At 49.5% G+C, this 16,821-nt stretch overlaps 1 protein-coding gene across 3 annotated transcripts in view; it reads left to right on the forward strand.

Moving 5' to 3' along the window:
* The window catches only part of LOC140380581 (unconventional myosin-VI-like), a 153,439-nt gene that overhangs the window by 51,920 nt on the left and 84,698 nt on the right, over window positions 1-16,821 (forward strand). For all 3 annotated transcript variants that reach the window (XM_072464446.1, XM_072464447.1, XM_072464448.1), the window contains 3 exons: window positions 396-566; window positions 5,560-5,598; window positions 5,680-5,773. In XM_072464446.1, the coding sequence (XP_072320547.1) occupies window positions 396-566; window positions 5,560-5,598; window positions 5,680-5,773 (304 nt within the window). The remainder of the gene's footprint in view (window positions 1-395; window positions 567-5,559; window positions 5,599-5,679; window positions 5,774-16,821) is intronic.

The following is a 16,821-nucleotide window of genomic DNA, read 5'->3' on the forward strand; positions in this document are numbered from 1 at the left end:
GATGGGGGGTGTTTCACATGATGGGGGTGTTTCACATGATGGGGGTGTTTCACATGATGGGGGGTGTTTCACATTATGGGGGGTGTTTCACATTATGGGGGGTGTTTCACATGATGGGGGTGTTTCACATGATGGGGGGTGTTTCACATGATGGGGGGTGTTTCACATGATGGGGGTGTTTCACATGATGGGGGGTGTTTCACATTATGGGGGGGTGTTTCACATGATGGGGGTGTTTCACATGATGGGGGGTGTTTCACATGATGGGGGTGTTTCTCGTTTCAGACTCGTTATGTTCTCGTTTCAGACTCGTTATGTTCTCGTTTCAGACTCGTTATGTTCTCGTTTCAGACTCGTTATGTTCTCGTTTAAGACTCGTTATGTTCTCGTTTCAGACTCGTTTCGTGGAGAAGAACAATGACGCTCTGCACATGTCTCTGGAGGCGCTGGTCTCCGAGTCCAAAGACCCTTTCATCAGAGAACTGTTTGAGAACAACAACAACAGCAAAGACGCCAAACAGAAGGCGGGAAAACTCGGCTTCATCAGCGTCGGAAACAAGTTTAAGGTAAGGGACGGGTCAAAGGTCACAAGGGTCAAACGGGTCACGGAGTGGTCAAGGGGGTCACAGGGGTCAGAGGTCACAGGGGTCAGGCAGGGGTTAGAGTTAGTGCACATTCTCAGGAGCTTCTGCACAAACGCTTGTCTGTTACTACGGCAACACCCGGTTGGCTTTTAAATCACGACGACGCAGTCATGCCAACGACGAGCATTTGAAAGGGTCAATTCAGTCCAAAACCACAACTGCCGTTTCCCCGAAGACGACAGTGAGCGCCCCCTGTCCTTACAGCCTCCTCCTGTCCTTAGAGCCTCCTCCTGTCCTTAGAGCCTCCTCCTGTCCTTAGAGCCTCCTCCTGTCCTTAGAGCCTCCTCCTGTCCTTAGAGCCTCCTCCTGTCCTTAGAGCCTCCTCCTGTCCTTAGAGCCTCCTCCTGTCCTTAGAGCCTCCTCCTGTCCTTAGAACCTCCTCCTGTCCTTAGAGCCTCCTCCTGTCCTTAGAGCCTCCTCCTGTCCTTAGAGCCTCCTCCTGTCCTTACAGCCTCCTCCTGTCCTTAGAGCCTCCTCCTGTCCTTAGAGCCTCCTCCTGTCCTTAGAGCCTCCCCCTGTCCTTAGAGCCTCCCCCTGTCCTTAGAACCTCCTCCTGTCCTTACAGCCTCAGCCTGTCCTTAGAGCCTCCTCCTGTCCTTAGAGCCTCCTCCTGTCCTTAGAGCCTCCTCCTGTCCTTAGAGCCTCCCCCTGTCCTTAGAGCCTCCTCCTGTCCTTAGAGCCTCCTCCTGTCCTTAGAGCCTCCTCCTGTCCTTAGAGCCTCCTCCTGTCCTTAGAGCCTCCTCCTGTCCTTACAGCCTCCTCCTGTCCTTAGAGCCTCCCCCTGTCCTTAGAGCCTCCTCCTGTCCTTAGAGCCTCCCCCTGTCCTTAGAACCTCCTCCTGTCCTTACAGCCTCAGCCTGTCCTTAGAGCCTCCTCCTGTCCTTAGAGCCTCCTCCTGTCCTTAGAGCCTCCTCCTGTCCTTAGAGCCTCCCCCTGTCCTTAGAGCCTCCTCCTGTCCTTAGAGCCTCAGCCTGTCCTTAGAGCCTCCTCCTGTCCTTAGAGCCTCCTCCTGTCCTTAGAACCTCCTCCTGTCCTTACAGCCTCCTCCTGTCCTTAGAGCCTCCTCCTGTCCTCACAGCCTCCTCCTGTCCTTAGAGCCTCCTCCTGTCCTTAGAGCCTCCTCCTGTCCTTACAGCCTCCTCCTGTCCTTAGAGCCTCCTCCTGTCCTTAGAGCCTCCTCCTGTCCTTAGAGCCTCCCCCTGTCCTTAGAGCCTCCCCCTGTCCTTAGAGCCTCAGCCTGTCCTTAGAGCCTCCTCCTGTCCTTAGAGCCTCCTCCTGTCCTTAGAGCCTCCCCCTGTCCTTAGAGCCTCCCCCTGTCCTTAGAGCCTCAGCCTGTCCTTAGAGCCTCCTCCTGTCCTTAGAGCCTCCTCCTGTCCTTAGAGCCTCCCCCTGTCCTTAGAGCCTCCTCCTGTCCTTAGAGCCTCCCCCTGTCCTTAGACCTCCTCCTGTCCTTAGAGCCTCAGCCTGTCCTTACAGCCTCAGCCTGTCCTTAGAGCCTCCTCCTGTCCTTAGACCTCCTCCTGTCCTTAGAGCCTCCTCCTGTCCTTAGAGCCTCCTCCTGTCCTTAGAGCCTCCTCCTGTCCTTAGAACCTCCTCCTGTCCTTACAGCCTCCTCCTGTCCTTAGAGCCTCCCCCTGTCCTTACAGCCTCAGCCTGTCCTTACAGCCTCAGCCTGTCCTTAGAGCCTCCTCCTGTCCTTAGACCTCCTCCTGTCCTTAGAGCCTCCCCCTGTCCTTAGAGCCTCCTCCTGTCCTTAGAGCCTCCTCCTGTCCTTAGAGCCTCCCCCTGTCCTTAGAGCCTCCTCCTGTCCTTAGAGCCTCCTCCTGTCCTTAGAGCCTCCCCCTGTCCTTAGAGCCTCCTCCTGTCCTTAGAACCTCCTCCTGTCCTTAGAGCCTCAGCCTGTCCTTAGAGCCTCCTCCTGTCCTTAGAGCCTCCCCCTGTCCTTAGAGCCTCAGCCTGTCCTTAGAGCCTCCTCCTGTCCTTAGAGCCTCCTCCTGTCCTTAGAGCCTCCTCCTGTCCTTAGAGCCTCCTCCTGTCCTTGAGCCGTATTACACCTAGAGGACTGTAGGTCAAAGGTCGTAGCGTTCTCTCTCCTCTGAGCTTTGTCTTGAAGGTCAAAGGTCGTGCCGTGTGTAGGTCAAAGGTCGTGCCGTGTGGCCTTCTCTCTTGCAGCTGTGTAATGTGTTAAACTCTCGTCTGATGTGTCAGAACGACCTTCGCCTCTGAGTTTGTCATTAGTTCATTAACGAGCTGTCGCCTCAATTACACGCTCATTCTGACCAATCACAGCCCTACGAGATCAGACCAAGGGATTACACTACAACAGGATCAAACCAGGTCTAAACCAGGTCTAAACCAGGTCTAAACCAGGTCTAAACCAGGTCTAAACCAGGACTAAACCAGGACTAAACCAGGACTAAACCAGGACTAAACCAGGACTAAACCAGGACTAAACCAGGTCTAAACCAGGTCTAAACCAGGTCTAAACCAGGTCTAAAGCAGGTCTAATCCAGGACTAAACCAGGACTAAACCAGGACTAAACCAGGTCTAAACCAGGACTAAACCAGGACTAAACCAGGACTAAACCAGGTCTAAACCAGGTCTAAACCAGGTCTAAACCAGGTCTAAACCAGGTCTAATCCAGGACTAAACCAGGTCTAAACCAGGTCTAAACCAGGTCTAAACCAGGACTAGACCAGGACTAGACCATGACTAGACCATGACTAGACCATGACTAGACCATGACTAGACCAGGACTAGACCAGGACTAGACCAGGACTAGACCATGACTAGACCATGACTAGACCATGACTAGACCATGACTAGACCAGGACTAGACCAGGACTAGACCAGGACTAGACCAGGACTAGACCAGGACTAGACCAGGACTAGACCAGGACTAAACCAGGACTAAACCAGGACTAGACCAGGACTAGACCAGGACTAGACCAGGACTAGACCAGGACTAGACCAGGACTAGACCAGGACTAGACCAGGACTAGACCAGGACTAGACCAGGACTAAACCAGGACTAGACCAGGACTAGACCAGGACTAGACCAGGACTAGACCAGGACTAGACCAGGACTAGACCAGGACTAGACCAGGTCTGTGTCTGAAGCTCTTTATCTCAGACTGAACAGATTCAGAGTCTGCTCACGTTTCATCCTGAAGCAACAGCGACATTTTAAATTCATGAATCAGACACAGAGCGACAGAGCGAGACAGAGGGAGACAGAGGGAGACAGAGGGAGACAGAGGGAGACAGAGAGAGGGACAGTGCCTCCTGCTGGTGCCAGAGTCAGGCCTCTTGCTGGTATCTTCTCAGTGATGAGGTTGTGGGTTCGACTCTGGATCTGTGAATATATTTAAGTGCCGGATTTTATTTATTTATTTCTCTTTTTCCTGAAGTATTTGTGACACTTTTCAAATCTAATGAGCTCGACACAGCGTAAGAAAGAGTCATGTCGTTCTGAACTTATGACCCGACCTGCTTTAGTCCTGCTTTAGTCCTGCTTTAGTCCTGCTTTAGACCTGCTTTAGTCCTGCTTTAGACCTGCTTTAGTCCTGCTTTAGTCCTGCTTTAGTCCTGCTTTAGTCCTGCTTTAGACCTGCTTTAGTCCTGCTTTAGTCCTGCTTTAGACCTGCTTTAGTCCTGCTTTAGACCTGCTTTAGTCCTGCTTTAGTCCTGCTTTAGTCCTGCTTTAGTCCTGCTTTAGTCCTGCTTTAGTCCTGCTTTAGTCCTGCTTTAGACCTGCTTTAGTCCTGCTTTAGACCTGCTTTAGTCCTGCTTTAGTCCTGCTTTAGTCCTGCTTTAGTCCTGCTTTAGACCTGCTTTAGTCCTGCTTTAGTCCTGCTTTAGTCCTGCTTTAGACCTGCTTTAGTCCTGCTTTAGACCCGCTTTAGTCCTGCTTTAGTCCTGCTTTAGTCCTGCTTTAGTCCTGCTTTAGACCTGCTTTAGACCTGCTTTAGTCCTGCTTTAGTCCTGCTTTAGACCTGCTTTAGACCTGGTTTAGACCTGGTTTAGACCTGGTTTAGTCCTGCTTTAGACCTGCTTTAGTCCTGCTTTAGTCCTGCTTTAGTCCTGCTTTAGACCCGCTTTAGTCCCGCTTTAGTCCCGCTTTAGTCCTGCTTTAGTCCTGCTTTAGACCTGCTTTAGACCTGCTTTAGACCTGCTTTAGTCCTGCTTTAGTCCTGCTTTAGTCCTGCTTTAGACCTGCTTTAGTCCTGCTTTAGTCCTGCTTTAGTCCTGCTTTAGTCCTGCTTTAGTCCTGCTTTAGTCCTGCTTTAGTCCTGCTTTAGACCTGCTTTAGTCCTGCTTTAGACCTGCTTTAGACCTGCTTTAGTCCTGCTTTAGTCCTGCTTTAGTCCTGCTTTAGTCCTGCTTTAGTCCTGCTTTAGACCTGCTTTAGTCCTGCTTTACTCCTGCTTTAGTCCTGCTTTAGTCCTGCTTTAGTCCTGCTTTAGACCTGCTTTACTCCTGCTTTAGTCCTGCTTTAGTCCTGCTTTAGTCCTGCTTTAGTCCTGCTTTAGTCCTGCTTTAGACCTGCTTTAGTCCTGCTTTACTCCTGCTTTAGTCCTGCTTTAGTCCTGCTTTAGTCCTGCTTTAGTCCTGCTTTAGACCTGCTTTAGTCCTGCTTTAGTCCTGCTTTAGTCCTGCTTTAGTCCTGCTTTAGTCCTGCTTTAGTCCTGCTTTAGACCTGCTTTAGTCCTGCTTTAGACCTGCTTTAGACCTGCTTTAGTCCTGCCTTAGTCCTGCTTTAGTCCTGCTTTAGTCCTGCTTTAGTCCTGCTTTAGTCCTGCTTTAGTCCTGCTTTAGACCTGCTTTAGTCCTGCTTTAGTCCTGCTTTAGTCCTTGACGTCTCCGTGGCGACAGATTTACGCTGCGTCTCTGATTTAGTCCTGTGTTTCTCAGACTCAGCTGAACTTGCTGCTGGAGAAGCTGCGCTCGACGGTCAGTTTCTCAAACGCTCGAGTCATTTTTCAGATTGAAAATGTGGATAAAATGATCATAAATGATGTGATTTGTTTCCAGGGCTCGAGCTTCATCCGCTGCGTCAAACCAAACCTGAAGATGGTCAGTCGCCAGTTTGAAGGAGCTCAGATCCTGTCACAGCTGCAGTGCTCAGGTCAGTGCTGCACTGCACAGCACTGGACATCACTGGACATTACTGCACATCACTGGACATCACTGGACAGCACTGGACAGCACTGGACATCACTGGACATCACTGGACAGCACTGGACAGCACTGCACAGCACTGGACATCACTGGACATCACTGGACATCACTGGACATCACTGGACATTACTGCACATCACTGGACATCACTGGACATCACTGGACATCACTGGACAGCACTGGACAGCACTGGACAGCACTGGACAGCACTGGACAGCACTGGACATCACTGGACAGCACTGGACAGCACTGGACATCACTGGACATCACTGGACATCACTGGACATCACTGGACATCACTGGACAGCACTGGACATCACTGGACAGCACTGGACATCACTGGACATCACTGGACATCACTGGACATCACTGGACAGCACTGGACAGCACTGGACATCACTGGACATCACTGCACATCACTGCACATCACTGGACATCACTGGACATCACTGGACATCACTGGACATCACTGGACATCACTGGACAGCACTGGACAGCACTGGACATCACTGGACATCACTGCACATTACTGCACATCACTGCACATCACTGGACATCACTGCACATCACTGGACATCACTGGACATCACTGGACAGCACTGGACAGCACTGGACAGCACTGGACATCACTGCACATCACTGGACATCACTGGACATCACTGGACATCACTGGACAGCACTGGACAGCACTGGACATCACTGGACAGCACTGCACATCACTGGACAGCACTGGACATCACTGGACATCACTGGACAGCACTGGACATCACTGGACATCACTGGACATCACTGGACATCACTGCACATCACTGGACATCACTGGACATCACTGGACATCACTGGACATCACTGCACAGCACTGGACATCACTGGACATCACTGGACATCACTGGACATCACTGGACATCACTGGACATCACTGGACAGCACTGGACAGCACTGGACAGCACTGCACAGCACTGGACATCACTGGACATCACTGGACATCACTGCACATTACTGCACATCACTGGACAGCACTGGACAGCACTGGACAGCACTGGACAGCACTGCACAGCACTGCACATCACTGCACATCACTGGACATCACTGGACATCACTGGACATCACTGGACAGCACTGCACAGCACTGGACATCACTGGACATCACTGGACATCACTGGACATCACTGCACATTACTGCACATCACTGGACATCACTGGACAGCACTGGACAGCACTGCACAGCACTGGACATCACTGCACATCACTGGACATCACTGGACATCACTGGACATCACTGGACATCACTGCACAGCACTGCACAGCACTGGACATCACTGGACATCACTGGACATCACTGGACATCACTGCACATCACTGGACATCACTGGACATCACTGGACATCACTGGACATCACTGGACATCACTGCACATCACTGGACAGCACTGGACAGCACTGGACATCACTGCACATTACTGCACATCACTGGACATCACTGCACATCACTGGACATCACTGGACATCACTGGACATCACTGGACATCACTGGACATCACTGGACATCACTGGACATCACTGGACATCACTGGACATCACTGCACAGCACTGGACATCACTGCACATCACTGCACATCACTGGACATCACTGGACATCACTGGACATCACTGGACATCACTGGACAGCACTGCACAGCACTGGACATCACTGGACATCACTGGACATCACTGGACAGCACTGCACATTACTGCACATCACTGGACAGCACTGCACAGCACTGGACATCACTGGACATCACTGCACATCACTGGACAGCACTGGACATCACTGGACATCACTGGACATCACTGGACATCACTGGACATCACTGCACATCACTGGACATCACTGGACATCACTGGACATCACTGCACATCACTGGACAGCACTGGACATCACTGGACATCACTGGACATCACTGGACAGCACTGGACATCACTGGACATCAACAATCAGAGAGAACATTAATTACCATCATCACATAGAATGAATAATATTCTCATCAAAAATTCTCATAAATAACAACAAGAACAACAACAACAACCATAATAAATAATAATGAATAACCATCGTTATAGATAATAATCATATTCATCCATAATCATAATAAATGCTAATAAAGTCAGAGCAGCATTCACGCTAACGAGTGTTTACAGGAAAGTAACTAATAGTAACTTTCTCCTCTCTCCTCCCCCTCTCCTCCCTCCCCCCTCTCTCCTCCCCCTCTCCTCCCTCCCCCCTCTCTCCTCCCCCTCTCTCCTCCCCCTCTCTCCTCCCCCCTCCTCCCCCCCTCCCCCCCCCTCTCTCCTCCCCCTCTCTCCTCCCCCCTCTCTCCTCCCCCCTCTCTCCTCCCCCCTCTCTCCTCCCCCCTCTCTCCTCCCCCTCTCTCCTCCCCCCTCTCTCCTCCCCCCTCTCTCCTCCCCCCTCTCTCCTCCCCCTCTCTCCTCCCCCTCTCTCCTCCCTCCCCCCTCTCTCCTCCCTCCCCCCTCTCCTCCCTCCCCCCCTCTCCTCCCTCCCCCCTCTCTCCTCCCTCCCCCCTCTCTCCTCCCCCCTCTCTCCTCCCTCCCCCTCCTCCCCCCTCTCTCCTCCCCCTCTCTCCTCCCCCTCTCTCCTCCCCCTCTCCTCCCTCCCCCTCTCTCCTCCCTCCCCCTCCTCCCCCCTCTCTCCTCCCCCTCTCTCCTCCCCCTCTCTCCTCCCCCTCTCCTCCCTCCCCCTCTCCTCCCTCCCCCTCTCTCCTCCCTCCCCCTCCTCCCCCCTCTCTCCTCCCCCCTCTCTCCTCCCCCTCTCTCCTCCCCCTCTCTCCTCCCCCTCTCTCCTCCCTCCCCCTCCTCCCCCTCTCTCCTCCCTCCCCCTCCTCCCCCCTCTCTCCTCCCCCCTCTCTCCTCCCTCCCCCTCCTCCCCCCTCTCTCCTCCCCCTCTCCCTTCTCTCTCTCTCTGAAGGTTAAACTCTCTCTCTTTCTCTTCTGCAGATTTAGAGTTACATCAAAACCTCATTTATTTAAAGTGACAGAATGTGATGAGCTCCTCAGTCACAGCGACAGATTTAAGACCTGATATAGTCCTGCTTTAGTCCTGCTTTACTCCTTCTTTAGTCCTGCTTTAGTCCTGCTTTACTCCTGCTTTAGACCTGCTTTAGTCCTGCTTTAGACCTGCTTTACTCCTGCTTTAGTCCTGCTTTAGTCCTGCTTTACTCCTGCTTTAGACCTGCTTTAGTCCTGCTTTAGTCCTGCTTTAGTCCTGCTTTAGACCTGCTTTAGACCTGCTTTAGTCCTGCTTTAGACCTGCTTTAGTCCTGCTTTACTCCTGCTTTAGACCTGCTTTAGTCCTGCTTTAGACCTGCTTTAGACCTGCTTTAGACCTGCTTTAGTCCTGCTTTAGTCCTGCCTTAGTCCTGCCTTAGTCCTGCTTTAGTCCTGCTTTAGTCCTGCTTTAGTCCTGCTTTTGACCTGCTTTAGACCTGCTTTAGTCCTGCTTTAGTCCTGCTTTAGACCTGCTTTAGACCTGCTTTAGTCCTGCTTTAGTCCTGCTTTAGTCCTGCTTTAGTCCTGCTTTAGTCCTGCTTTAGACCTGCTTTAGACCTGCTTTAGTCCTGCTTTAGTCCTGCTTTAGACCTGCTTTAGTCCTGCTTTAGTCCTGCTTTAGACCTGCTTTAGTCCTGCTTTAGTCCTGCTTTAGTCCTGCTTTAGTCCTGCTTTAGTCCTGCTTTAGTCCTGCTTTAGACCTGCTTTAGTCCTGCTTTAGACCTGCTTTAGACCTGGTTTAGACCTGCTTTAGTCCTGCTTTAGTCCTGCTTTAGTCCTGCTTTAGTCCTGCTTTAGACCTGCTTTAGACCTGCTTTAGACCTGCTTTAGACCTGCTTTAGACCTGCTTTAGACCTGCTTTAGACCTGCTTTAGTCCTGCTTTAGTCCTGCTTTAGACCTGCTTTAGTCCTGCTTTAGTCCTGCTTTAGACCTGCTTTAGTCCTGCTTTAGACCTGCTTTAGACCTGCTTTAGACCTGCTTTAGACCTGCTTTAGACCTGCTTTAGTCCTGCTTTAGTCCTGCTTTAGACCTGCTTTAGACCTGCTTTAGTCCTGCTTTAGTCCTGCTTTAGTCCTGCTTTAGACCTGCTTTAGTCCTGCTTTAGACCTGCTTTAGTCCTGCTTTAGACCTGCTTTAGACCTGCTTTAGTCCTGCTTTACTCCTTCTTTAGTCCTGCTTTAGTCCTGCTTTACTCCTTCTTTAGTCCTGCTTTAGTCCTGCTTTACTCCTGCTTTAGACCTGCTTTAGTCCTGCTTTAGTCCTGCTTTAGTCCTGCTTTAGACCTGCTTTAGACCTGCTTTAGTCCTGCTTTAGACCTGCTTTAGTCCTGCTTTAGACCTGCTTTAGACCTGCTTTAGACCTGGTTTAGTCCTGCTTTAGACCTGCTTTAGTCCTGCTTTACTCCTGCTTTAGACCTGCTTTAGTCCTGCTTTAGTCCTGCTTTAGTCCTGCTTTAGTCCTGCTTTAGACCTGCTTTAGTCCTGCTTTACTCCTGCTTTAGACCTGCTTTAGTCCTGCTTTAGTCCTGCTTTAGACCTGCTTTAGACCTGCTTTAGTCCTGCTTTAGTCCTGCTTTAGTCCTGCTTTAGTCCTGCTTTAGACCTGCTTTAGACCTGCTTTAGTCCTGCTTTAGACCTGCTTTAGTCCTGCTTTAGACCTGCTTTAGTCCTGCTTTACTCCTGCTTTAGACCTGCTTTAGTCCTGCTTTAGTCCTGCTTTAGACCTGCTTTAGACCTGCTTTAGTCCTGCTTTAGACCTGCTTTAGACCTGGTTTAGTCCTGCTTTAGTCCTGCTTTACTCCTGCTTTAGTCCTGCTTTAGTCCTGCTTTAGTCCTGCTTTAGACCTGCTTTAGACCTGCTTTAGTCCTGCTTTAGACCTGCTTTAGACCTGGTTTAGACCTGCTTTAGTCCTGCTTTAGTCCTGCTTTAGTCCTGCTTTAGACCTGCTTTAGTCCTGCTTTAGACCTGCTTTAGACCTGCTTTAGACCTGCTTTAGACCTGCTTTAGACCTGCTTTAGTCCTGCTTTAGTCCTGCTTTAGACCTGCTTTAGACCTGCTTTAGTCCTGCTTTAGTCCTGCTTTAGACCTGCTTTAGACCTGCTTTAGTCCTGCTTTAGACCTGCTTTAGACCTGCTTTAGACCTGCTTTAGTCCTGCTTTAGTCCTGCTTTAGTCCTGCTTTAGACCTGCTTTAGTCCTGCTTTAGTCCTGCTTTAGACCCGCTTTAGTCCCACTTTAGACCCGCTTTAGACCCGCTTTAGACCCGCTTTAGTCCCGCTTTAGTCCCGCTTTAGACCCGCTTTAGACCCGCTTTAGACCCGCTTTAGACCCGCTTTAGTCCCGCTTTAGTCCCGCTTTAGACCCGCTTTAGACCCGCTTTAGTCCCGCTTTAGTCCCGCTTTAGACCCGCTTTAGACCTGCTTTAGTCCTGCTTTAGTCCTGCTTTAGTCCTGCTTTAGACCTGCTTTAGTCCTGCTTTAGACCTGCTTTAGACCTGCTTTAGTCCTGCTTTAGTCCTGCTTTAGTCCTGCTTTAGACCTGCTTTAGTCCTGCTTTAGTCCTGCTTTAGACCTGCTTTAGACCTGCTTTAGTCCTGCTTTAGTCCTGCTTTAGTCCTGCTTTAGTCCTGCTTTAGACCTGCTTTAGACCTGCTTTAGTCCTGCTTTAGACCTGCTTTAGACCTGCTTTAGTCCTGCTTTAGTCCTGCTTTAGTCCTGCTTTAGACCTGCTTTAGTCCTGCTTTAGACCTGCTTTAGTCCTGCTTTAGACCTGCTTTAGACCTGCTTTAGACCTGCTTTAGTCCTGCTTTAGTCCTGCTTTAGACCTGCTTTAGACCTGCTTTAGTCCTGCTTTAGACCTGCTTTAGACCTGCTTTAGACCTGCTTTAGACCTGCTTTAGACCTGCTTTAGACCTGCTTTAGACCTGCTTTAGTCCTGCTTTAGACCTGCTTTAGACCTGCTTTAGTCCTGCTTTAGTCCTGCTTTAGACCTGCTTTAGACCTGCTTTAGTCCTGCTTTAGTCCTGCTTTAGACCTGCTTTAGACCTGCTTTAGTCCTGCTTTAGACCTGCTTTAGACCTGCTTTAGACCTGCTTTAGTCCTGCTTTAGACCTGCTTTAGACCTGCTTTAGACCTGCTTTAGTCCTGCTTTAGTCCTGCTTTAGTCCTGCTTTAGACCTGCTTTAGTCCTGCTTTAGTCCTGCTTTAGTCCTGCTTTAGTCCTGCTTTAGTCCTGCTTTAGTCCTGCTTTAGACCTGCTTTAGACCTGCTTTAGTCCTGCTTTAGTCCTGCTTTAGTCCTGCTTTAGACCTGCTTTAGTCCTGCTTTAGACCCGCTTTAGTCCCGCTTTAGTCCCGCTTTAGACCCGCTTTAGACCCGCTTTAGACCCGCTTTAGTCCCGCTTTAGACCCGCTTTAGTCCCGCTTTAGACCCGCTTTAGTCCCGCTTTAGACCCGCTTTAGTCCCGCTTTAGTCCCGCTTTAGACCTGCTTTAGACCTGCTTTAGACCTGCTTTAGTCCTGCTTTAGTCCTGCTTTAGACCTGCTTTAGTCCTGCTTTAGTCCTGCTTTAGACCTGCTTTAGTCCTGCTTTAGACCTGCTTTAGTCCTGCTTTAGTCCTGCTTTAGTCCTGCTTTAGTCCTGCTTTAGACCTGCTTTAGACCTGCTTTAGACCTGCTTTAGTCCTGCTTTAGACCTGCTTTAGTCCTGCTTTAGACCTGCTTTAGACCTGCTTTAGTCCTGCTTTAGACCTGCTTTAGTCCTGCTTTAGACCTGCTTTAGTCCTGCTTTAGTCCTGCTTTAGTCCTGCTTTAGTCCTGCTTTAGACCTGCTTTAGACCTGCTTTAGACCTGCTTTAGTCCTGCTTTAGACCCGCTTTAGTCCCGCTTTAGACCCGCTTTAGTCCCGCTTTAGACCCGCTTTAGTCCCGCTTTAGACCCGCTTTAGTCCCGCTTTAGTCCCGCTTTAGACCTGCTTTAGACCTGCTTTAGACCTGCTTTAGTCCTGCTTTAGTCCTGCTTTAGTCCTGCTTTAGACCTGCTTTAGTCCTGCTTTAGTCCTGCTTTAGACCTGCTTTAGTCCTGCTTTAGACCTGCTTTAGTCCTGCTTTAGTCCTGCTTTAGTCCTGCTTTAGTCCTGCTTTAGACCTGCTTTAGACCTGCTTTAGACCTGCTTTAGTCCTGCTTTAGACCTGCTTTAGTCCTGCTTTAGACCTGCTTTAGACCTGCTTTAGTCCTGCTTTAGACCTGCTTTAGTCCTGCTTTAGACCTGCTTTAGTCCTGCTTTAGTCCTGCTTTAGTCCTGCTTTAGTCCTGCTTTAGACCTGCTTTAGACCTGCTTTAGACCTGCTTTAGTCCTGCTTTAGACCTGCTTTAGACCTGCTTTAGTCCTGCTTTAGTCCTGCTTTAGACCTGCTTTAGACCTGCTTTACTCCTGCTTTACTCCTGCTTTAGACCTGCTTTAGACCTGCTTTAGACCTGCTTTAGTCCTGCTTTAGTCCTGCTTTAGTCCTGCTTTAGACCTGCTTTAGACCTGCTTTAGTCCTGCTTTAGACCTGCTTTAGACCTGCTTTAGACCTGCTTTAGTCCTGCTTTAGTCCTGCTTTAGACCTGCTTTAGACCTGCTTTAGTCCTGCTTTAGACCTGCTTTAGTCCTGCTTTAGTCCTGCTTTAGACCTGCTTTAGTCCTGCTTTAGACCTGCTTTAGTCCTGCTTTAGACCTGCTTTAGTCCTGCTTTAGACCTGCTTTAGTCCTGCTTTAGACCTGCTTTAGTCCTGCTTTAGTCCTGCTTTAGTCCTGGTTTAGACCTGGTTTAGACCTGGTTTAGACCTGGTTTAGACCTGGTTTTGACCTGCTTTAGTCCTGCTTTAGTCCTGCTTTAGACCTGCTTTAGACCTGCTTTAGTCCTGCTTTAGACCTGCTTTAGTCCTGCTTTAGACCTGCTTTAGTCCTGCTTTAGTCCTGCTTTAGACCTGCTTTAGTCCCGCTTTAGTCCCGCTTTAGTCCCGCTTTAGACCCGCTTTAGTCCTGCTTTAGACCTGCTTTAGACCTGCTTTAGTCCTGCTTTAGTCCTGCTTTAGTCCTGCTTTAGACCTGCTTTAGTCCTGCTTTAGTCCTGCTTTAGACCTGCTTTAGACCTGCTTTAGACCTGCTTTAGTCCTGCTTTAGTCCTGCTTTAGTCCTGCTTTAGTCCTGCTTTAGACCTGCTTTAGACCTGCTTTAGTCCTGCTTTAGACCTGCTTTAGACCTGCTTTCGTCCTGCTTTAGTCCTGCTTTAGTCCTGCTTTAGACCTGCTTTAGTCCTGCTTTAGACCTGCTTTAGTCCTGCTTTAGACCTGCTTTAGACCTGCTTTAGACCTGCTTTAGTCCTGCTTTAGTCCTGCTTTAGACCTGCTTTAGACCTGCTTTAGTCCTGCTTTAGACCTGCTTTAGTCCTGCTTTAGACCTGCTTTAGTCCTGCTTTAGTCCTGCTTTAGACCTGCTTTAGTCCTGCTTTAGTCCTGCTTTAGTCCTGCTTTAGACCTGCTTTAGTCCTGCTTTAGTCCTGCTTTAGACCTGCTTTAGACCTGCTTTAGTCCTGCTTTAGACCTGCTTTAGTCCTGCTTTAGACCTGCTTTAGTCCTGCTTTAGACCTGCTTTAGACCTGCTTTAGACCTGCTTTAGTCCTGCTTTAGTCCTGCTTTAGTCCTGCTTTAGACCTGCTTTAGACCTGCTTTAGTCCTGCTTTAGACCTGCTTTAGTCCTGCTTTAGTCCTGCTTTAGTCCTGCTTTAGTCCTGCTTTAGACCTGCTTTAGACCTGCTTTAGTCCTGCTTTAGACCTGCTTTAGTCCTGCTTTAGACCTGCTTTAGTCCTGCTTTAGTCCTGCTTTAGACCTGCTTTAGACCTGCTTTAGTCCTGCTTTAGACCTGCTTTAGTCCTGCTTTAGACCTGCTTTAGTCCTGCTTTAGACCTGCTTTAGACCTGCTTTAGACCTGCTTTAGTCCTGCTTTAGTCCTGCTTTAGACCTGCTTTAGACCTGCTTTAGTCCTGCTTTAGTCCTGCTTTAGACCTGCTTTAGACCTGCTTTAGACCTGCTTTAGACCTGCTTTAGACCTGCTTTAGTCCTGCTTTAGACCTGCTTTAGACCTGCTTTAGACCTGCTTTAGTCCTGCTTTAGTCCTGCTTTAGACCTGCTTTAGTCCTGCTTTAGTCCTGCTTTAGTCCTGCTTTAGTCCTGCTTTAGTCCTGCTTTAGTCCTGCTTTAGACCTGCTTTAGACCTGCTTTAGACCCGCTTTAGACCCGCTTTAGTCCCGCTTTAGTCCCGCTTTAGACCCGCTTTAGACCCGCTTTAGTCCCGCTTTAGACCCGCTTTAGTCCCGCTTTAGACCCGCTTTAGTCCCGCTTTAGACCCGCTTTAGTCCCGCTTTAGTCCCGCTTTAGACCCGCTTTAGTCCCGCTTTAGTCCCGCTTTAGTCCCGCTTTAGACCCGCTTTAGTCCTGCTTTAGTCCTGCTTTAGACCTGCTTTAGTCCTGCTTTAGACCTGCTTTAGTCCTGCTTTAGACCTGCTTTAGTCCTGCTTTAGTCCTGCTTTAGTCCTGCTTTAGTCCTGCTTTAGACCTGCTTTAGACCTGCTTTAGTCCTGCTTTAGACCTGCTTTAGTCCTGCTTTAGTCCTGCTTTAGACCTGCTTTAGACCTGCTTTAGTCCTGCTTTAGTCCTGCTTTAGACCTGCTTTAGTCCTGCTTTAGACCTGCTTTAGTCCTGCTTTAGTCCTGCTTTAGTCCTGCTTTAGACCTGCTTTAGACCTGCTTTAGACCTGCTTTAGTCCTGCTTTAGACCTGCTTTAGACCTGCTTTAGTCCTGCTTTAGACCTGCTTTAGACCTGCTTTAGTCCTGCTTTAGTCCTGCTTTAGTCCTGCTTTAGTCCTGCTTTACTCCTGCTTTAGACCTGCTTTAGTCCTGCTTTAGTCCTGCTTTAGACCTGCTTTAGTCCTGCTTTAGACCTGCTTTAGTCCTGCTTTAGTCCTGCTTTAGACCTGCTTTAGTCCTGCTTTAGACCTGCTTTAGTCCTGCTTTAGTCCTGCTTTAGACCTGCTTTAGTCCTGCTTTAGTCCTGCTTTAGACCTGCTTTAGTCCTGCTTTAGACCTGCTTTAGTCCTGCTTTAGACCTGCTTTAGTCCTGCTTTAGACCTGCTTTAGTCCTGCTTTAGTCCTGCTTTAGTCCTGCTTTAGACCTGCTTTAGACCTGGTTTAGTCCTGCTTTAGTCCTGCTTTAGACCTGCTTTAGTCCTGCTTTAGTCCTGCTTTAGTCCTGCTTTAGTCCTGATTTAGACCTGCTTTAGTCCTGCTTTAGACCTGCTTTAGTCCTGCTTTAGTCCTGCTTTAGTCCTGCTTTAGACCTGCTTTAGACCTGCTTTAGTCCTGCTTTAGACCTGCTTTAGACCTGCTTTAGTCCTGCTTTAGACCTGCTTTAGTCCTGCTTTAGACCTGCTTTAGTCCTGCTTTAGTCCTGCTTTAGTCCTGCTTTAGACCTGCTTTAGACCTGGTTTAGTCCTGCTTTAGTCCTGCTTTAGTCCTGCTTTAGTCCTGCTTTAGACCTGCTTTAGTCCTGCTTTAGACCTGCTTTAGTCCTGCTTTAGACCTGCTTTAGTCCTGCTTTAGTCCTGCTTTAGTCCTGCTTTAGACCTGCTTTAGTCCTGCTTTAGACCTGCTTTAGTCCTGCTTTAGTCCTGCTTTAGACCTGCTTTAGACCTGCTTTAGTCCTGCTTTAGACCTGGTTTAGTCCTGCTTTAGACCTGCTTTAGTCCTGCTTTAGTCCTGCTTTAGACCTGAGGACAGTGTGAACGTGAGATTCTAATACACTTTGTTATTCATACTCTAAACATCTTATTAAAGGTGTAACAGTGGTTTTAGGGGAGATCCATGAATCAGGACGTATCAGGTTCTGTGGATCATATACTGCAGCGTACCAGGCG

Source organism: Eucyclogobius newberryi, unplaced genomic scaffold (assembly GCF_026437365.1).
Source record: "Eucyclogobius newberryi isolate DKJ021-1_F unplaced genomic scaffold, fEucNew1.0.hap1 SCAF_49, whole genome shotgun sequence".
In the NCBI taxonomy this organism is placed as follows: Eukaryota; Metazoa; Chordata; class Actinopteri; order Gobiiformes; family Gobiidae; genus Eucyclogobius; species Eucyclogobius newberryi.